This window comes from Macaca fascicularis, chromosome 9 (assembly GCF_037993035.2).
Source record: "Macaca fascicularis isolate 582-1 chromosome 9, T2T-MFA8v1.1".
Classification (NCBI taxonomy): Eukaryota; Metazoa; Chordata; class Mammalia; order Primates; family Cercopithecidae; genus Macaca; species Macaca fascicularis.
In genome coordinates, this window is record NC_088383.1 from 12,867,902 (window position 1) to 12,885,765 (window position 17,864).

General features: G+C 40.9%; 1 protein-coding gene across 5 annotated transcripts in view; it reads right to left on the reverse strand.

Annotated features, from left to right (window-relative positions):
• Positions 1–17,864, reverse strand: part of UPF2 (UPF2 regulator of nonsense mediated mRNA decay) — a 131,514-nt gene that overhangs the window by 42,655 nt on the left and 70,995 nt on the right. For all 5 annotated transcript variants that reach the window (XR_012417464.1, XR_012417465.1, XM_005564621.4 and 2 more), the window contains 5 exons: positions 13,438–13,551; positions 11,456–11,572; positions 5,858–6,043; positions 2,394–2,597; positions 1,303–1,578 (listed from right to left, as the gene is read on the reverse strand). Coding sequence is in view for 3 of the 5 variants with exons in the window: in XM_005564621.4 (XP_005564678.1) it covers positions 1,303–1,578; positions 2,394–2,597; positions 5,858–6,043; positions 11,456–11,572; positions 13,438–13,551 (897 nt within the window). In the remaining 2 variants the exon portion in view is untranslated. The remainder of the gene's footprint in view (positions 1–1,302; positions 1,579–2,393; positions 2,598–5,857; positions 6,044–11,455; positions 11,573–13,437; positions 13,552–17,864) is intronic.

The following is a 17,864-nucleotide window of genomic DNA, read 5'->3' on the forward strand; positions in this document are numbered from 1 at the left end:
TATAATTAACCAAAATTAAGATATGGAGTGCACAACTCAAGAATTTATGAATAAATGAACAAACATTCTTTCTGTATTAAATAGAACACATTTTTCTCTTTTTTTTTTTTTTTTTTGAGACGGAGTCTCGCTTTGTCACCCAGGCTGGAGTGCAGTGGCGCAATCTCGGCTCACTGCAAGCTCCGCCTCCCGGGTTCACGCCATTCTCCGGCCTCAGCCTCCCGAGTAGCTGGGACTACAGGCGCCCGCCACTGCGCCCGGCTAATTTTTTTCTATTTTTAGTAGAGACGGGGTTTCACCATGGTCTCGATCTCCTGACCTTGTGATCCGCCCGCCTCGGCCTTCCAAAGTGCTGGGATTACAGGCGTGAGCCACCGCGCCCGGCCTAGAACACATTTTTCTCAAAAGCGATAGGTTTTCTTTAAAAAAAAAAAAAAAAAAAGGCTGGGCATGCTGACTCATGCCTGTTAATCCCAGAACGCTGGGAGGCCGAGATGGGTGGATCATCTGAGGTCAGGAGTTCAAGACCAGCCTAACCAACATGGTGAAACCGCGCCCCCCCCCCCGCCACCAAAAATACAAAAATTAGCCAGGTGTGGTGGAGTACGCCTGTAATCCCAGATACTCTGGAGGCTGAGGCAGGAGAACTGCTTGAACCTGAGAGGCAGAGGTTGCAGTGAGCTGAGATTGCACCACTAGACTCCAACCTGGCTGACAGAGCAAGACTCAGCCTCAAAAAAAAAAAAAAAATTCTATCTTTTAGAAACAAGAATTTGGGCTGTGCACGGTGGTTCATGCCTGTAATCCTAACACTTTGGGAGGCTGAGGTGGGAGACTTACTTGAGGCTAGGAATTCAAGATCAACCTGGCCAACACAGCAAGACCCCATCTCTATTTAAAAAAAAAAAGGCAAGAATTTGAGATGTAAATCAGAATATAGATGAGTGAGAAGAGAACATTAACAAATGTATTACAAATCACAAGTAATTTTAATTAATAAATTACTGTATTAAATATAATGGTCCACAAATTAGTGAACCAAATTTATAAACTGTATGAAAATAATTCCCAAGATTAATGAGCAATCATTATCAATCATAAAGGTTACATGCAATGAGAATGTTCATATAATAGAATCCACCATATATCTTTAAATTTCCAAAAGCATTCTTCTATGAACAATATAATCTAATTATGAACATATATAGGGTATATGAATACCATGTTTCTTCTCTAATAGTATTTTTTAAAACACATGCAATGCATTAAATGATGCCAAACTGAATATTTCAGCTTATATACCTGAAAATATACAAGGAAACAATCAAGTTTTCGTTTACTGGAACCTCTGTCAAAGTACTGGCCACATGTGTCCAGAATAGTGCATACGAGTCTAATTCTGAAAAGATGCTCAGGTGGGTCCAGGGAACTTGGAGAGCCATCAGGATTAACACCAAATGAGGTAAAAGAATACAGAGTTCTGAAAATAACAGCTGATTCCACCATTCGGTAATTGTAAAGTTCACCTAAGAACTTGGCACTGCTGATACGCCTTTGATTAAATTTAGGTTGATTAACCTAAAAGGAAACAAAAACACAGATTTTCATTAAAGAGGAGTAGTGTACATGAAAACAGGTTAAACTTGCCTCTGTAACTTGAAAATATCAATCACTGGAAGAACACTGAATAGAGAAACGACAGATCTTTCATAATAAAGTGGTCACTTCCAGGTGTCCTTTTCTCTCTCTAGGAAATGGCTATCTTTAAAGTGTTTTCACAAAAAGAACATATTAGATATTAAATTTAGCTATCATTACATTAATTGTTTCTAAAACAGTTAAAATGTAATTCTACCCTTAACCTATTTTCTCTGCAATCAGTGAATTAAGAAAATAATAAATCTGGGTTTTACAATAAGAGCAAAGTGTTAGGACGGGCGCAGTAGCTCACACCTGTAATCCCTGCACTTTGGGAGGTTGACAGGCAATCACCTGCGGTCAGGAGTTCGAGACCAGCTTGGCCAACATGGCAAAACCCCGTCTCTACTAAAAATACAAAAAAATTAGCTAGGCGTGGTGGCAAGCACCTGTAATCCCAGCTACTTGGGAAGCTGAGACAGGAGAACTGCTTGAACCTGGGAGGCCAAACTTGCAGTGAGCGGAGATCATGCCAGTGCACTCCAGCCTGGGTGACAGAGCGAGACTCTGTCTCAAAAAAAAAAAAAAAAAAAAAAAAGAGGAAAGTGTTTACAGAAAATTCTTATAAAATGATTATCAGCTTTTTCTAACTAATAAACTTACAGATTCCTATAACTTGAGTCTCAACAGTAACCTAGAAATAATAAATTATCCACAAATTCCAATTGTGTGACATTAAAGAAAGTCTTGGTTACCTCCATTCCTAATCGAATATCTTCTAACACTCCATCCACAACATGGATCCCAACATCCTCTTGGTAGAGCACTAGTCCTGCTAAAAGGTTGGCTACACAATGAATACTGTTATATTTCACATTCCAGATGTTTATCATACAACAAATAACATAGTCTTTCACTTCTTGGTCCTGCCAGGGCAGCTTTCGCATCTGTCTCAAAACCTAAACAAAGAGAATTTTGTTTAAATTATTAAGTAAGTGCACAGTAGTCTGACCAAATAATACAGAAATTTTGCTATGACTCTACAGAGAACTTCTGAAATAGAAAGTACATTAGAAATCCTCTAACAGGGCCGGGCGCGGTGGCTCAAGCCTGTAATCCCAGCACTTTGGGAGGCCGAGACGGGCGGATCACGAGGTCAGGAGATCGAGACCATCCTGGCTAACACAATGAAACCCCGTCTCTACTAAAAATACAAAAAAATTAGCCAGGCGTGGTGGCGGGCGCCTGTAGTCCCAGCTACTCAGGAGGCTGAGGCAGGAGAATGGCGTAAACCCGGGAGGCGGAGCTTGCAGTGAGCCGAGATAGCGCCACTGCACTACAGCCTGGGCGACAGAGCGAGACTCTGTCTCAAAAAAAAAAAAGAAATCCTCTAACAGCCTCTTCAGAAATAGAAAAAATGAGATTTTCTAATTACGATAAAATGTATTATCATCTTTCCCAAATCCTTCCATAGTGCTCTCAAATTTTCTAGAGTTTTCAGGTCTTCAATCTAGGTAACTGTACTAAGGTCATTAAAAGAAATATCCAACCAGGAGTTTGGAGTAAGTTTTGTTTTGTTTTCTTTTCCCCAGACACAGTCTCACTCAGGCTGGAGCACAGTAGTGCAAACTCGGCTCACTGCAACCTCTGCCTCCATGGCTCAAGCAATCCTCCCACCTCAGTCTCCCAAATAGATGGGACTAAAGGCGTGCAAGCCTGGCTAATTTTTGTATTTTTTGTAGAGGTGGAATCTCCCTGTGTTGCCCAGGCTGGTTTCAAACCCCTGACCTCAAGTGATCCCTGTGCCTTGGCCTCCCAAAATGCTGGGATTACGGGCATGAGCCACTATGCCCAGCATAGAGTAGGTCTTTAAAAACAAGAACAGGCCAGGCGCAGTGGCTCACACTTGTAATCCCAGCACTCTGGGAGGCCAAGGTGGGTGGATAATCTGAGGTTAGGAGTTCAAGACTAGCTTGGCCAACATGGCAAAACCCTGTCTCTACTAAAAATACAAAAATTAGCCAAGCACGGTGGTGGGCAACTGTAATTCCAGCTACTAGGGAGGCTGAGGCAGGAGAATCACTTGAACCCGGGAAGGAAAGATGGCCGTGAGCCGAGACCGTACCACTGCACTCCAGCCTGCGTGACAGAGCGAGACTCCCTCTCAAACAAAAACAAAAACCCAAGGTTTAAGAAAAATAACATGTTCTCTTTGGTGCATCATTTGACATAAATAATCTCTCTTTCTCTCTCTCTTTCTTTCTTTCTTTTTCTCTTGAGACGGAGTCTCGCTCTGTCACCCAGGCTGGAGTGCAGTGGCACGGTCTCAGATCACTACAACCCTCCGCCTCCAGGGTTCAAGCAATTTTCGTGCCTCAGCCTCCTGAGTAGCTGGGATTACAGGCATGCGCCAACACACTCGGCTAATTTTTGTATTTCTGGTAGAAATGAGGGTTTTGCCATGTTGGCCAGGCTAGTCTCAAATTCCTGGCCTCAAGTGATCTGCCCATCTTGGCCTCCCAAAGTGTTGGCTCATAGGCACGAGCCACTGTGCCAGTCAATAATCTCACTTAAAAAATAAAATCATTAATTTCCAACAAATAAACCCAAAGTCAACTGGCTAAAAGATCCCTTTTTTTTTTTTTTTTTTTTTTGAGACAGAGTCTCGCTCTGTTACCCAGGCTGGAGTGCAGTGGCCGGATCTCGGCTCACTGCAAGCTCCGCCTCCCGGGTTCACGCCATTCTCCTGCCTCAGCCTCCCGAGTAGCTGGGACTACAGGCGCCTGCCACCTCGCCCGGCTAAGTTTTTGTATTTTTAGTAGAGACGGGGTTTCACTGTGTTAGCCAGGATGGTCTCGATCTCCTGACCTCGTGATCCGCCCGTCTCGGCCTCCCAAAGTGCTGGGATTACAGGCTTGAGCCACCTCGCCCGGCCTAAAAGATCCCTTAAGGTGGAGGACACTATATCAAGACTGACACTGTACAACAACCTCAGTTTCCTCATGTGTAAACGGGGGATAACAAAAAAGTACTTACTTCCTAGTTTATGGTAAAGACTAGACAAGTTAAAAATATGTGAAGTACATAGGAAAGTGTCTGGCACATTATAAAAATGTTAGTGGCCAGATGCAGTGGCTCACACCTGTAATCCCAACACTACGAGAGGCTGAGGCAGGAGGATTGCTTGAGCCCAGGAGTTCGAGACCAGCCTGTGGAACATAGCAATACCCCATCTCTATTAAATTAAATTAAATTATTTTTAAAAGTTAGCAATTATTATTTCAAAGCCTCTACTATAACAAGATAATCAGCAGAGCTCTAACCATAATCAAAGTCTTTCCATTTTTCTCCTTATATAAAATGGATACTATTAGCCAATTGCAAAGTAATCCTTTCATCTCTACTCTCTATTATCATCAACAATTCATCTTTCAGACACTAAACATGACTCTGACATTTCCAATGAAGCTGGTATGAGAACTCATTTAGCCATTCTATACTTTTCAAACTTTTAGACAATTCCAAAACTATTTGAAACAACTACTGCCTCTGATTGAGGAAGCTGGTTTCAATTTTCAAACCTGCAACATAATTTCTTATCACCTTCCATCCTAAAAAGAAAAAAATTCTATGCTGTATTATATGTCAAGTTGTAGAGTTCACCAAGAAATGTTTTGTTCGACATATCTTACTGAAAAGCGAAGTTTCTAACATGGTAACTACAATTATTAACATAATAGGTCAGTGATTCTTTACCTTCACTGGAAATTAACCCCTGTTGAGAATCTAAAGCAAGCTGCAGACCCTGTTTCCACAAAAATACAAATAGCCACAGACATTCAAAATTATGAGATTTCAGAGGGATCATGGGCCTCTTATAAAGTCTACTAAAGGTTAGGATCCCATGTACTGATGCAAAATATTTAAGTACAAATTTATTATGGAATACCAGAGAGAAAGTAATAGTTTCAAATATATACATAAAATCAAAATTTCCTAGAGTTACTATTTCAATTAGAACAAAAAGTTGTCATAAAAGGAAAACAAAACCTATGTCTCAAATATCATGTATCATCGTAAGAATTCCTTCTTAGGATGACTTACACAGAGTTGACTGTAAAGGAACTTGAGCTCCACCCCCAGTTCTCCTACTCTACATAAGCTTAGTACTACCACAAATCTCACGTTAACTATTACTGCATGATTTCATAAGATTTACCTTCTCAGTGGTAACTTTAGAGAGATCCTTGTACAAAAGTTTCCGGACATATTCCTGGAGAGGAGGACGTTTCTTTTTCACGGTTTTTTCAGCTGGAGGTGGGTTGCAGTAGTAATATGCATTCTCTACCATTGTGACATATCTCGCATCAAGATGCATTGCTTGCTTCTTTCTCATCATTTGCTCCTGAAATAAAACGTCCAAATTAATCAAAACACTTTCCTTCTAAGATTCCTTTACTTCTAACTAAACTTCTCAGTGATTTACTATTTCAAAGTAATGGGTTACAAAGCCAAAGAAAGGGCTGGGCACTGTGGCTCATGCCTCGAATCCCAGCACTTTGGGAGACTGAGATGACAGGATCATTTGAACCCAGGAGTTCAAGACCAGCTTGGGCAACATGGTGAAACCCCATCTCTACAAAAGGTACAAAAATTAGCCAGGTGTGGTGGCACGCACCTGTAGTCCCAGCAACTTGGGAGGTGGAGGCTGCAGTAAGCCATGATTGGCACTGCACTCCAGACTGGGCAAGAGCAAGACCCTGTCTCTTTAAAAAAAAAAAACAACAAAAAAAAGAGCACAAGGAGGTGGGGGTGGTGAGACAAAAACAATCAATGGGCATATCAAAGAGCATGTAAGCACACTAACTGTTATACTACTTATTTTTAGAACATACTAATCCATGGGCTGGGCGCGGTGGCTCGAGCCTGTAATCCCAGCACTTTGGGAGGCCAAAGTGGGCAGATCACGAGGTCAGGAGATAGAGACCATCCTAGATAACATGGTGAAACCCTGCCTCTATGAAAAATACAAAAAAAATTAGCCAGGCGTGGTGGTGGACACCTGTAGTCCCAGCTACTCAGGAGGCTGAGGCAGGAGAATGGCGTGAACCCGGGAGGCAGAGCTTGCAGTGAGCCGAGATCGCGCCACTGCACTCCAGCCTGGGCGACAGAGCAAGACTCCATCCCAAAAAAAAAAAAAAAAAAAGAACATACTAGTCCATGACTACTTAGCCTTAGGCTTCATCCAATAAAAGACTCAGAACTTTGCTGCCAAGGTAACTTCTTTCATAACTTTGCCAAAAAACATGAACTTTAAGGAAAGTAAGGCTCAAATATACAAGTGAGTGACAACAAGGACTAAAAATATAAATAAAGGGCTGACTATAGCTGTTTCCAGTACAACTAAGATTTCATTCTCAAGGCTCCAATGTTGTATGAGATACCTGACATGTCTCTGCAAAAAACTAAAAGTCCCCAACGTCTTATAATGTGTCTAGGGTTGCTCAGTATCAGCTCAGGAGAGGTAAGTAACTAACAAATACAGATCTAGTCACTCACCATCTACTTCATGGTTTCTCAGCCTCAGCACTACTGACATTTCGAATTGGATAATTTGTTGTGGGGGATTATTCTGTGCATTGTGGAATGTTTCACAGCCACTCTGGCCTCTACTCACTAGATGCCAGTTGAGAACCACTGACAAGTTGAAGATCTTTAAACAGCACTCCTAATTCTTAAAACAGCATCATGTCAAAAAGCATTAAGATTACTGAATAATTAAGTCATTTTAAAAACATCTGCTGGGGGCAGTGGCTCAAGCCTATAATCCTAGCAACTTAGGAAGCTGAGGTGAGAGAGTCTCTTGAGATCAGGAGTCTGAGACTAGCCTGGGCAACAAAGTGAGACCCCCCTTCTCTACATTAAAATAAACTTAACTAAACTAAACTAAAATGAATAGCTGGGCACAGTAGTAAGTACCTGTAGTCCCAGCTACTTGGGAAGCTAAAGCAGGAGGATCACATGAGCCCAGAAGTTCGAGGCTACAGTAAGCTATGATCATGTCACTGCACTCCAGCCTGGGTGATGGAGTGAGACCCCATCTCTAAAATAAGAAATAACAGAATAAAAGAAAAATAAAGTAAAAAATTACCCAGGCATGGTGGTGTACACCGGTCATCCCAGCTACTTAGGAAGCTGAGGTGAGAGGATTGCCTGAACCCAGGAGTTCAAGGCTGCAGTGAGCTATGATCATGCCTCTGCACTCCAGCCTGGAAGACAAGCTTAAGACCCTATCTCTTAAAAAAAAAAAAAAAGAAAGAAAGAAAGAAAGAAAAGTAACCAGGTGCAGTGGCTCATGCCTGTAATCCCAACACTTTGGGAGGCCGAGACAAGAGGATCACTTGAGGCCAGGATTTCGACAGCAGTCTCAGCAACATAGTGAGACCCTGTGTCTATAAAATAAAAAAATTAGCCAGGCATGGTGGTGTGCATCCATAGTCCCAGCTACTCGGGAGGCTGACGTGGAAGGATCACTTGAGCCCAGGAGTTGGAGGCTGCGGTGAGCTATAATCACACCACTGCACTCCAGCCTGGGCAACAGCAGGAGACCCTGTCTCAAAAACAAACAAAAATTACTTGGTACTTAATTAGTGTTATGCAATATGGCAGGCACGGGAAACTCATCAGTGAACAGGACAGACATGATTCCTACTTTCAGGAAGCTTAATAGTCTGGTGTCAGAAGACAGAATAAAATCAACAAATAAATCAACTACTATTCTTTTCAATAATAATTGCAACAGTAGTATGAACAATAAGTACTGCGATCTGAAACAACAGAGAACCTACTTTAGTTCGGGGTGGGTTAGGGAAGGTTTTTCTGAGAAAGTGACATTTAAACTAGGATCTGAAGGATAACAAAGGCTGAAGAACCTCAGGAAGAGCAAGCATGCAGAGGCCCAAGGAGAAAGAAAGGCAGATGTGGCACAGAACAGAAGGCCAGTGTGTTCCCAGCAGGGAGCAGTGGAAGAGGGAAGAGGAGGGAGGGGACGGGTAATAGAGAGCACTGCACACGAAGGTGAGAAGGCTGGGTTTAAATGTGCAGAGGGAGATCACTGATGAGCTTCAAGCAGTGTTGTGGACTGGGGTGCTGGGTGGTGGTGGATTTCAAGTTCTGTGTGTATGTGAGCTCAAGGAGGGCAAGGGCTGTATCTTTTTCACTGTCACATATGTAGCACCTAAAACAGTGCCTGACAGACATGCAATTCATATTTAACAATGCATGAATAAATGAATGAATTTTTAAAAACACGTTCACTCTTTCCTATGGACTGCTTTTCTATCCGTGCAAAATCATCATATACTAGGAGAAAGTTTTGCTATTTATAAGTTAAACTGTGGGCATACCAAGTTTCATAACTGTTTCTCTTGTCTCCAAGGATTTCTATAGTACACTGACTGTACCTAAGCCCCTATACTGACACATCTTTGTACTATAATTAGTGAATGCCTGTTAAATATTCAGTCTTCCAAACAGACAAGAAAACACTCCCATGTTAAATAGAGCTAGAGACTTAATGACAGCACCCTGTAAGTTCTTTGGACAAAATAGAATGCATCATTTAACTTATCACTTGTACACAGATAATCCAGCTTTTAATCTCAATTAGTCTCAACCTGTTATCTGGCCTGCTTTAGAACCTTTTCCCCCACACACGCACACTCACACATACCCCAAACTAATTTTAACATTAGCCAAGAATAATTTTGAAGGCAAACCAGTTAAAAGGTTGTATGTCTTCTCAAATAAATGTGAATACTTTTTAGATGATCCTATAAGCACTGATGTGCTTCAAACCAAACTCATCTGTTCCCTCCCCTTTATTCCCCCATGTCTGTGACTGGCGCCATCATCTGCTCAGATGCCCATGGCAGAATTTTAGTCTTATCTTAGTGTATTTTCTGCTTCCTCATCCCTTATATCTCACCACCAAGTCTCCTCAGTTCTACCTCCTAAAAATTTTCATATAGCAAGTCAGAATTCTCCAGTTTCTCCCCAACCATCCATACCCCAATTCATTTCTTCATTGTTGTCTCCCTAGGTTTTTAAAACAGCCTTTTAACTGTTCTCTGTATCCCTGGTCTCAGCAGTTATTGCCTCCATACCAATCTTTCTAAAAACATGAATCTGATCATAACCACTCTACCTGCTTAGTTAAAATCCTTCAATAGTTATTCACTGCCACCAGGAAAAAAACCTCAAGCTCCTTAGCATGGCACTCTGGGCGCCTTATAAGCTAGTGTGTGCCTACCCTCCCCTCCAGTCTTACCTGCAGCTGTTTTATTCAACTGGTTTCTCGTCTCTGCCTTTAAGACTCAGCTTAGGTCTCTAAAATAAAAACTGCTTTTTCCAAGAACCCTTTCCTGATATAGTAAATTAGGTGTCTCTTCTAGCTACACCCAAAATACCCTAGGCTTATACATTTACCATAATGTATGTCTTTTTTTTTTTTTTTTTTTTTTTTGAGACAGAGTCTCGCTCTGTCGACCAGGCTGGAGTGCAGTGGCGTGATCTCGGCTCACTGCAAGCTCCGCCTCCCGGGTTCACGCGATTCTCCCGCCTCAGCCTCCCAAGTAGCTGAGACTACAGGCGCCCGCCACCACGCCCGGCTAGTTTTTTGTATTTTTAGTAGAGACGGGGTTTCACCGTGTTAGCCAGGATGGTCTCGATCTCCTGACCTCGTGATCCGCCCGTCTCGGCCTCCCAAAGTGCTGGGATTACAGGCTTGAGCCACCGCGCCCGGCCATGTCTTTTTTTTTTTAACTTCCCATAATGTATTTCAATTCTCTATTTATTTGTCTGACTGTCCTATTAGGCTATAAACTACATAAGGGCAGAAACTCTTCCAACTTTATATTCCAAGGGTCTAGCACAGAGTTCACACTCCATAAATACTATCAAGCCATTAGGGGAGATCTTTCCTACCCTAAGTCTGGTTTAAGTACCTCCTCCATGAGCCCACAATATCCTCTGCCGTCCCCCATTACAGTACCTACAACATTGTACTAGAATTATGTAGTTAACTCTCACCCATTAGAGGTGAATCACTTTGAAGATGGTAATTATATTTCATTTCTTTTTATCATCCCCCCTATAGCTGTGTGGGTATTCATTCATTCATTCATTCGAGACAGGGTCTCATTCTGTCACCCAGGCTGGAGTGCAGTGGCAAGATCACGGCTCCTGCAGCCTTGATCTGCCAAGTTCACCTCAGCCTCCTGAGTAGCTGGGACTACAGGAAAGCACCACCATGCCTGGCTAGTTTTAAAATGTGTTTGTAGAGAGGAGGTCTCACTATGCTGCCCAGGCTGGTATCTTTTAAGTGCTGGGAATATAGGCATGAGCCACTGCGCCTGGCCTTAATTTTAAAATTTAAGCTTACATTTTATGTGCTTACATGACACACGAATAATGGTTTGAGATGCACCAAAACATTCATAACATAACAAAAACATTCATAAACATTGCTCTAAAAAACACTATTGGGTGCCTGCTCATCTGCATCATTTGTTAAAAGTGTTACAGGGTGAACTTAATTACCCCTTGCAATACTGTGAACTCACTGGTAGCCAAGTGAGAAAAATGTCTACAGCTCTCCAGGGATGGCAACTCATATGTATGGGATGTTCCAGTTTAGATAGAAATGTTTGTATTCTTATGAAAGAATAAGATAACCAGCACTGGTCAATATTTCCAACCTCTGAAGCACAGGTAAATCAAGAACCTCTAGCTCTTTCCAGGATCCTCAAGCCCTTACCAAAAGTACACTGGTCCTCAGGTGAGATTCTGGAGATCTGAAAAGAAACCGTCCACATGTCTCCAGCAGGGTGCATGCCATTTCAATATGGTGATGAGAGAAGTCTGACAGAAGCATCTGCAACAGGAAGAATGATGAAAACTACAAAGGCAACTCTTCAATCCTAGTAGAGGAAGAAATTATCATACATCTAATGTGTGTAAGAACTTGGAAAATGTAAAAAACAGAAGTGAGTCTACTCGGGTTCACTGCTGGGCATCTTTTGTGTTCTGCCATTAATTTGTATTGAAAAACTTCAATATATTTAATGTCTTTCACAGAAAGATATGTGGAAACGAATGTCAAAGCCCTTTCTATATTTATTATTAGATGTTTTGTATTTAAACACATGCCACGTACACAGCAGACTTTTTCTCAATGCCTTTTGTTTTGGTCTATATATTTATTTTCCAAAATTCTCACTACCAAAGTATTATTTGCTCATTATATGAATTATAGACACAACATATCACTAGGACATTTTAGTATTTACCCTCCTAATCATTTATGCATATTTTCTAAACTAAAACAGATTGAGACATTTGAGAACTTGGTTTCTTTGTATCATTTAATCACTTGGTTTTTCTGGCTTATAAGGAATATCTTTTTGTGTCCTTTTTTGTCCTTCTATGGCATGATTTGCAAAGAACATAGTACTACATAATATGAACTAGATTAAAACTTACTTGATTCTTATTCATCATCCAAATTGCCTCCCATTTCTTACTACAGGTTAAGTTTCCCTTATCTAAAATGCCTGGGACCAGAAATGTTTCAGATTTCAAATTTTTTTCAGATTTTGGAATACAGTATTTGAAATTTGAAATGGGAGGCAATTTGCATGATGAATAAGAATCAAGTAAGTTTTAATCTAGTTCATATCATGATACAATAGAAACCAATTTCTTGCCAATTTTTGCTTTACATATTTTGAAGCTATGTTATTGGCTGCATACTGATTCAGAAAGGTAATCTTTTCCTGTTAAAATAACCTCTTCATCATTACAAACCAGCCTTCTTTCTTTCTTTCTTTCTTTTCTGAGATGGAGTTTCACTCTTGTTACCCAGGCTGGAGTGCAATAGTGTGATCTTGGCTCACCACAACCTCCGCCTCCTGGATTCAAGTGATTCTCCTGCCTCAGCCTCCCGAGTAGCTGGGATTACAGGTGCACGCCAGCCACCACGCCTGGCTAATTTTGTATTTTTAGTAGATACGGGGTTTCTCCATGTTGGTCAGGCTGGTCTTGAACCCCTGACCTCAGGTGATCCACCAGCCTCAGACTCCCAAAGTGCTAGGATTAAAGGCGTGAGCTATGGCGCCTGGCCCTTTATTTCTAATAATATTTAATGCTTTTGTCAAAAGTGTTACAGGTTGAACTTAATAACCCCTTGTAATTCTGTGAACTCACTGGTAGCCAAGTGAGAAAAAATTTCTACAGCTCTCCAGGGATGGCAACTCATAAGTATGGGACGTTCTAGTTTAAGTAGAAATGTTTGTATTCATATGACAGAGTAAGATAACTACCGCCAGTCAATATTTTTAACCTCTACGATAACACAGAGAAACCAGCTTTCATTTTATTAGTATTTGTATAGCACTATTTTCCCCATCTTTTTATTTAATTTTTCTCATCTTCATATTTAAGGGTAACAGTTGTAGATAGCTCCTAATAGTTGTTTTAATCAAGTTTTATATTTTTAAGGCTTTTACTTGATGTATTTCACCCTTTTCAGGTTTCACGTTATTACTGGTAGAACTGCATAAGTATCTAAGATCTTAACTATTTGTTTTGTATTTTGCACACCTGTTTAATGTTACTTTTTCTTCCTTTCTTGGTGTTCTTTTGGATTAATCAAATATTAAATTATTTCACTTTATCTACCATTTATAACTAAAACTTTAAACTTTTCAATTAAAAGCAATCAACCAATTTAGCACTAACCTTTAAACAATGTAGTGTGTCATTTTTGGTGAACATCTTAAACTTAGTTAGTTCTCCAATAAAACGAACAGTTTTATTCTTTGTTTCAATATTGATCTGGTCCTTTTTTCGTACCTAAAAATTAAAAGAGAAAAGATAATGCTTAATCAACATTTTGAATCTCTGTGATAAAAACTATTTTTAATGCATTCAAATTGACTCCAGATTTTTTTTTTTTTTTGGAGACAGAGTTTCACTCTTGTCGCCCAGGCTGGAGCGCAATGGTGCAATCTTGGCTCACTACCTCTGCCTCCTGGGTTCAAGCGATTCTCCTGCTTCACCCTACCAAGTAGCTGGGATTACAGGCGTCCACCACCACACCTGGCTAATTTTTTGTATTTTTGGTAGAGATGGGATTTCATCATGTTGGCCAGGCTGGTCCCAAACTCCTGACCTCGGGCGATCCACCCACCTTGGCCTCCCAAAGTGCTGAGATTACAGGCGTGAGCCACTATGCCCAGCCCATTCCAGATATTTTTAATAGGTAAGGGTAAAATTTCTTGCTATAGGCCAGGTGCAGTGGCTCAGGCCTGTAATCCCAGCACTTTGGGAGGCTGAGGCAGATGGATCACAAGGTCAGGAGTTTGAGACAGCCTGGCCAACGTGGCGGAACCCTGTCTCAACTAAAAATACAAAAATTAGCCAGGCGTGGTGGCAGGCGCCTGTAATTCCAGCTACTTGGGAGGTTGAGGCAGGAGAATTGCTTGAACCCTGGAGGTGGAGGTTGCAGTGAGCTGAGATCATGCCATTGCACTCCAGCCTGAGTGACAAGAGCAAGACTCTGTCTCAAAAAACAAAAACAAAAACAAAACTCTTGCTATACTTAAACTATTGTAAGTTAAAGAAAAAATTGCTCTGTATAACACCAGTCCCAGGATGTGCTCTGCAAAACAGCTCCACGGTCAAGTAATTTGGAGAAAAAAAATGAATTTTACCAGGCCTAAAGAGGCTCTTAAATAAAGAAAACTTTAAGTCAATGTTTTTCAAATTTATTTGGCAACATGAACCTCCTTTTTGAAATGTTAGAAACTGCTATTAGTTAACATCCCTTTAAATTAATACTATAAGGAACACACTTTAGGAAATGCTGCTTTAAAAATATGAATGCCAAGTGCTCACCTAAGCAAAACTGGTATTAAGGCTTGACTAGTGTATTATAATTATGAACTATGCTGCATTTTTACTATAAATACATTACAACGAAAGAGCCAATATAATCACTGTTCTTTTTTATCACCAGTCATGGTTGTACTTGGTCAATGGTTAAGTCCTTTGCAAATGTAAGTCTTCTAGTTAGGCACAAATTTCAAGAATTATCAGATGCAACAAAATCCGGCTGCTACAGTGCAATGCAAACAGACATACCAAGATAAATGTAATTGGATTTAACCTCAGAATTCCATTTTCATCGGAAAACCAAACCTACAGTCTAGAAAACTTTCATTTGAACACCAGTGACCATAATGTAGTGCCCTGAATTAGTTTAGCACTTTCTTTCCTTGTTTTCTGAGACAGCTTCACTCTGTCACCCAGGCTGGAGTGCAGTGGCACAATCTCGGCTCACTGCGACCTCCACCTCCCAGGTTAAAGAGATTTTTGTGCCTCAGCCTCCTGAGTGGCTGCAATTACAGGTGCGTGCCATCACGTCTGGCTACATTTTTGTATTTTTAGTAGAGATGGGGTTTCACCATGTTGCCCAGGCTGGTCTCAAACTCCTGGCCTCAAGCGATCCATCTGCTTCAGCGTCCCAAAATGCTGGGATTACAGGTGTGAACCACCACAATCGGCCTAGAACTTTTTTTTTCTTTTTTTGAGACAGAGTCTCGCACTGTTGCTCAGGCTGTGCAATGGCACGATCTCGGCTCACTGTAACCTCCACCTCTCGGGTTCAAGTGATTCTCCTGCCTCAGCCTCCTGAGTACCTGGGATTACAGGCGCCTGCCACCACGCTTGGTTAATTTTTTGTAGTTTTAGTAGAGACGGGGTTTCACTATGGTGGTCAGGCTGGTCTTGAACTCTTGACCTCATGATCCCCCCACCTCAGCCTCCCAAAGTGCCAGAACTTTTTTTTTAATGACATCATTTAAGCATACAAAATAGTTTTGCAATTAGAGACAAATATAAAATAGAACTAGAGTCTCATTTGTAATATTAAACAAAATACTGAATAAACCTGACTGCTTATTATTAGCCTTGTAATTTAGAAAGAAGCACAGCCTTCATAAAGAACTTTTCACAAATAAATGTTTCATATACATGCACATAAAAAACTTCTCTTATTAATTTACCTTATTTTCTGAGCTTCGAGGATTGATTGAGTGTGGACTGTGGACCAGTTTTGCTGGATTTCAATCCCAGCACTATTACTTACACTTACTGCCTGTTACTTAACCTGTGTCTCAATGTCCTTATCTGTAAATTGGACCTAATAGGGTTATAAGTCTTAAATAAGTTAATACTTGTAAAGCACATAAAACAGTGCTTTGGACCAGCAAGAGTTCAATAAATACTATCACTCATTTTATCCTTCCTTGTATATTTGTACCTCTAATACATGGGCACTAAATAAATGTTTGCTGACAAGTAATTGAAAAGCTAAAGCTTAATATACATTCTGCAGTGACATGAAAGAGCAAAAGTTCTAGAGTTAGAATGTCTGTGCTCTTAAGATCACTTTATGGGATATAATATCTCAAGCAAGTCATATAAACTCCCTGAGCCTGTCTGCCCACTTGGTAAAGTAAGGATAATGATGATGATGGTAGTGACTACACTTCACTTGGTACTAAGCAATTAAGGTACAGGACAAAAGAAGATTAGACAACTTTTAAAATGATGTTAGGCTGGGCGCAGTGGCTCACGCCTGTAATCCCAGCACTTTGGGAGGCCAAGGCGGGTGGATCACGAGGTCAGGAGATTGAGACCATCCTGGCTAACACGGTGAAACCCCGTCTTTACTAAAAATATTAAAAAATTAGCCAGGCGTGGTGGTGGGCGCCTGTAGTCCCAGCTACTCAGGAGGCTGAGGCAGGAGAATGGTGTGAACCTGGGAGGCAGAGCTTGCGGTGAGCTGAGATCGTGCCACTGCACTCCAGCCTGGGCAACAGAGCGAGACGAGACTCCGTCTCAAAATAAGTAAATAAAATGATGCTTAAGGAGTATTTTAATGACAGGGTAAAATGCTTCTGAGAAATAACAGAAAATTACACATAAAATATAATTCATCCATGAAAAACTATAGAGAAAAAAAGGTAAAACTAAAAACTAAAAAACAAAAAACCACCAAAACGTTGCTGTTAAGTAATGAAACTGGTATTTTTCTTTCCTTTTTTTTAACTTTAAATGTTTTCTAAATTACACTGACCTTGTGTCTTTGTTTGGGAAAACACATAAGAAAGCATATCAAAAACTACGCACTAAAACGGGCCAGGCATGGTGGCTCACACCTGTGATCCCAGCACTTTGAGAGGCCGAGGCAGGTGGATCACTTGAGGTCAGGAGTTTGAGACCAGCCTGGCCAACATGGTGAAACTCCGTCTCTACTAAAAATACAAAAATTAGCAGGGCATGGTGGCACGTGCCTATCATCCCAGCTACTCGGGAGGCTGAGGCACAAGAATCGCTGGAACCTGGGAGGGGGAGGTTGTGGCAAGATGAGATCATGCCACTGCACTCCAGCCTGGGTGACACAGTGAGACTCGATCTCAAAAAAAAAAAGGGAAAAAAAAAAAAAACACTATATACTAAAACTAAGTCTTTAGGGTCAGTAGGGTTGGGAAATACATATATCTATTTTTAAATCTCCTTGAATGACGTTGGATGCATATCCTCTTCTTCAACTGCTATGGAATATCACACCATTTTCAGCATTACTAAGCATTCTAGTTTTCAAAACATGTTAACATGCTGTATCATCCACATCATATATTTACATTAATTCTAATTATTCTAAAATATAAAGGTTACAGAGGTTACATTAATAAAAATGACAAAATTATACAATATTTAAATGAAGTGTTATAAATCAATGATCTCACTCCCTCATTTTCAGATGAGAAAACTGAAGGCTTTTCAAAAGCTTGTAACTTATAAAAATGGCTAACATTCTCACTCCTCATTCAACATTTCAACATTTTTCACTGTCACTTCTTTCCTTTTTTTTTTTTTTTTTTGAGACGTAGTTTCGCTCTTGTTGCCCAGGCTGGAGTGCAATGGTGTGATCTCAGCTCACCGCAACCTCCGCCTCCCAGGTTCAAGTGATTCTCCTGCCTCAGCCTCCCAAGTAGCTGGGATTAAAGGCATGTGCCACCACGCCTGGCTAATTTTGCATTTTTAGTAGAGATGAAGTTTCTCCATGTTGGTCAGGCTGACTGAACTCCTGACCTCCG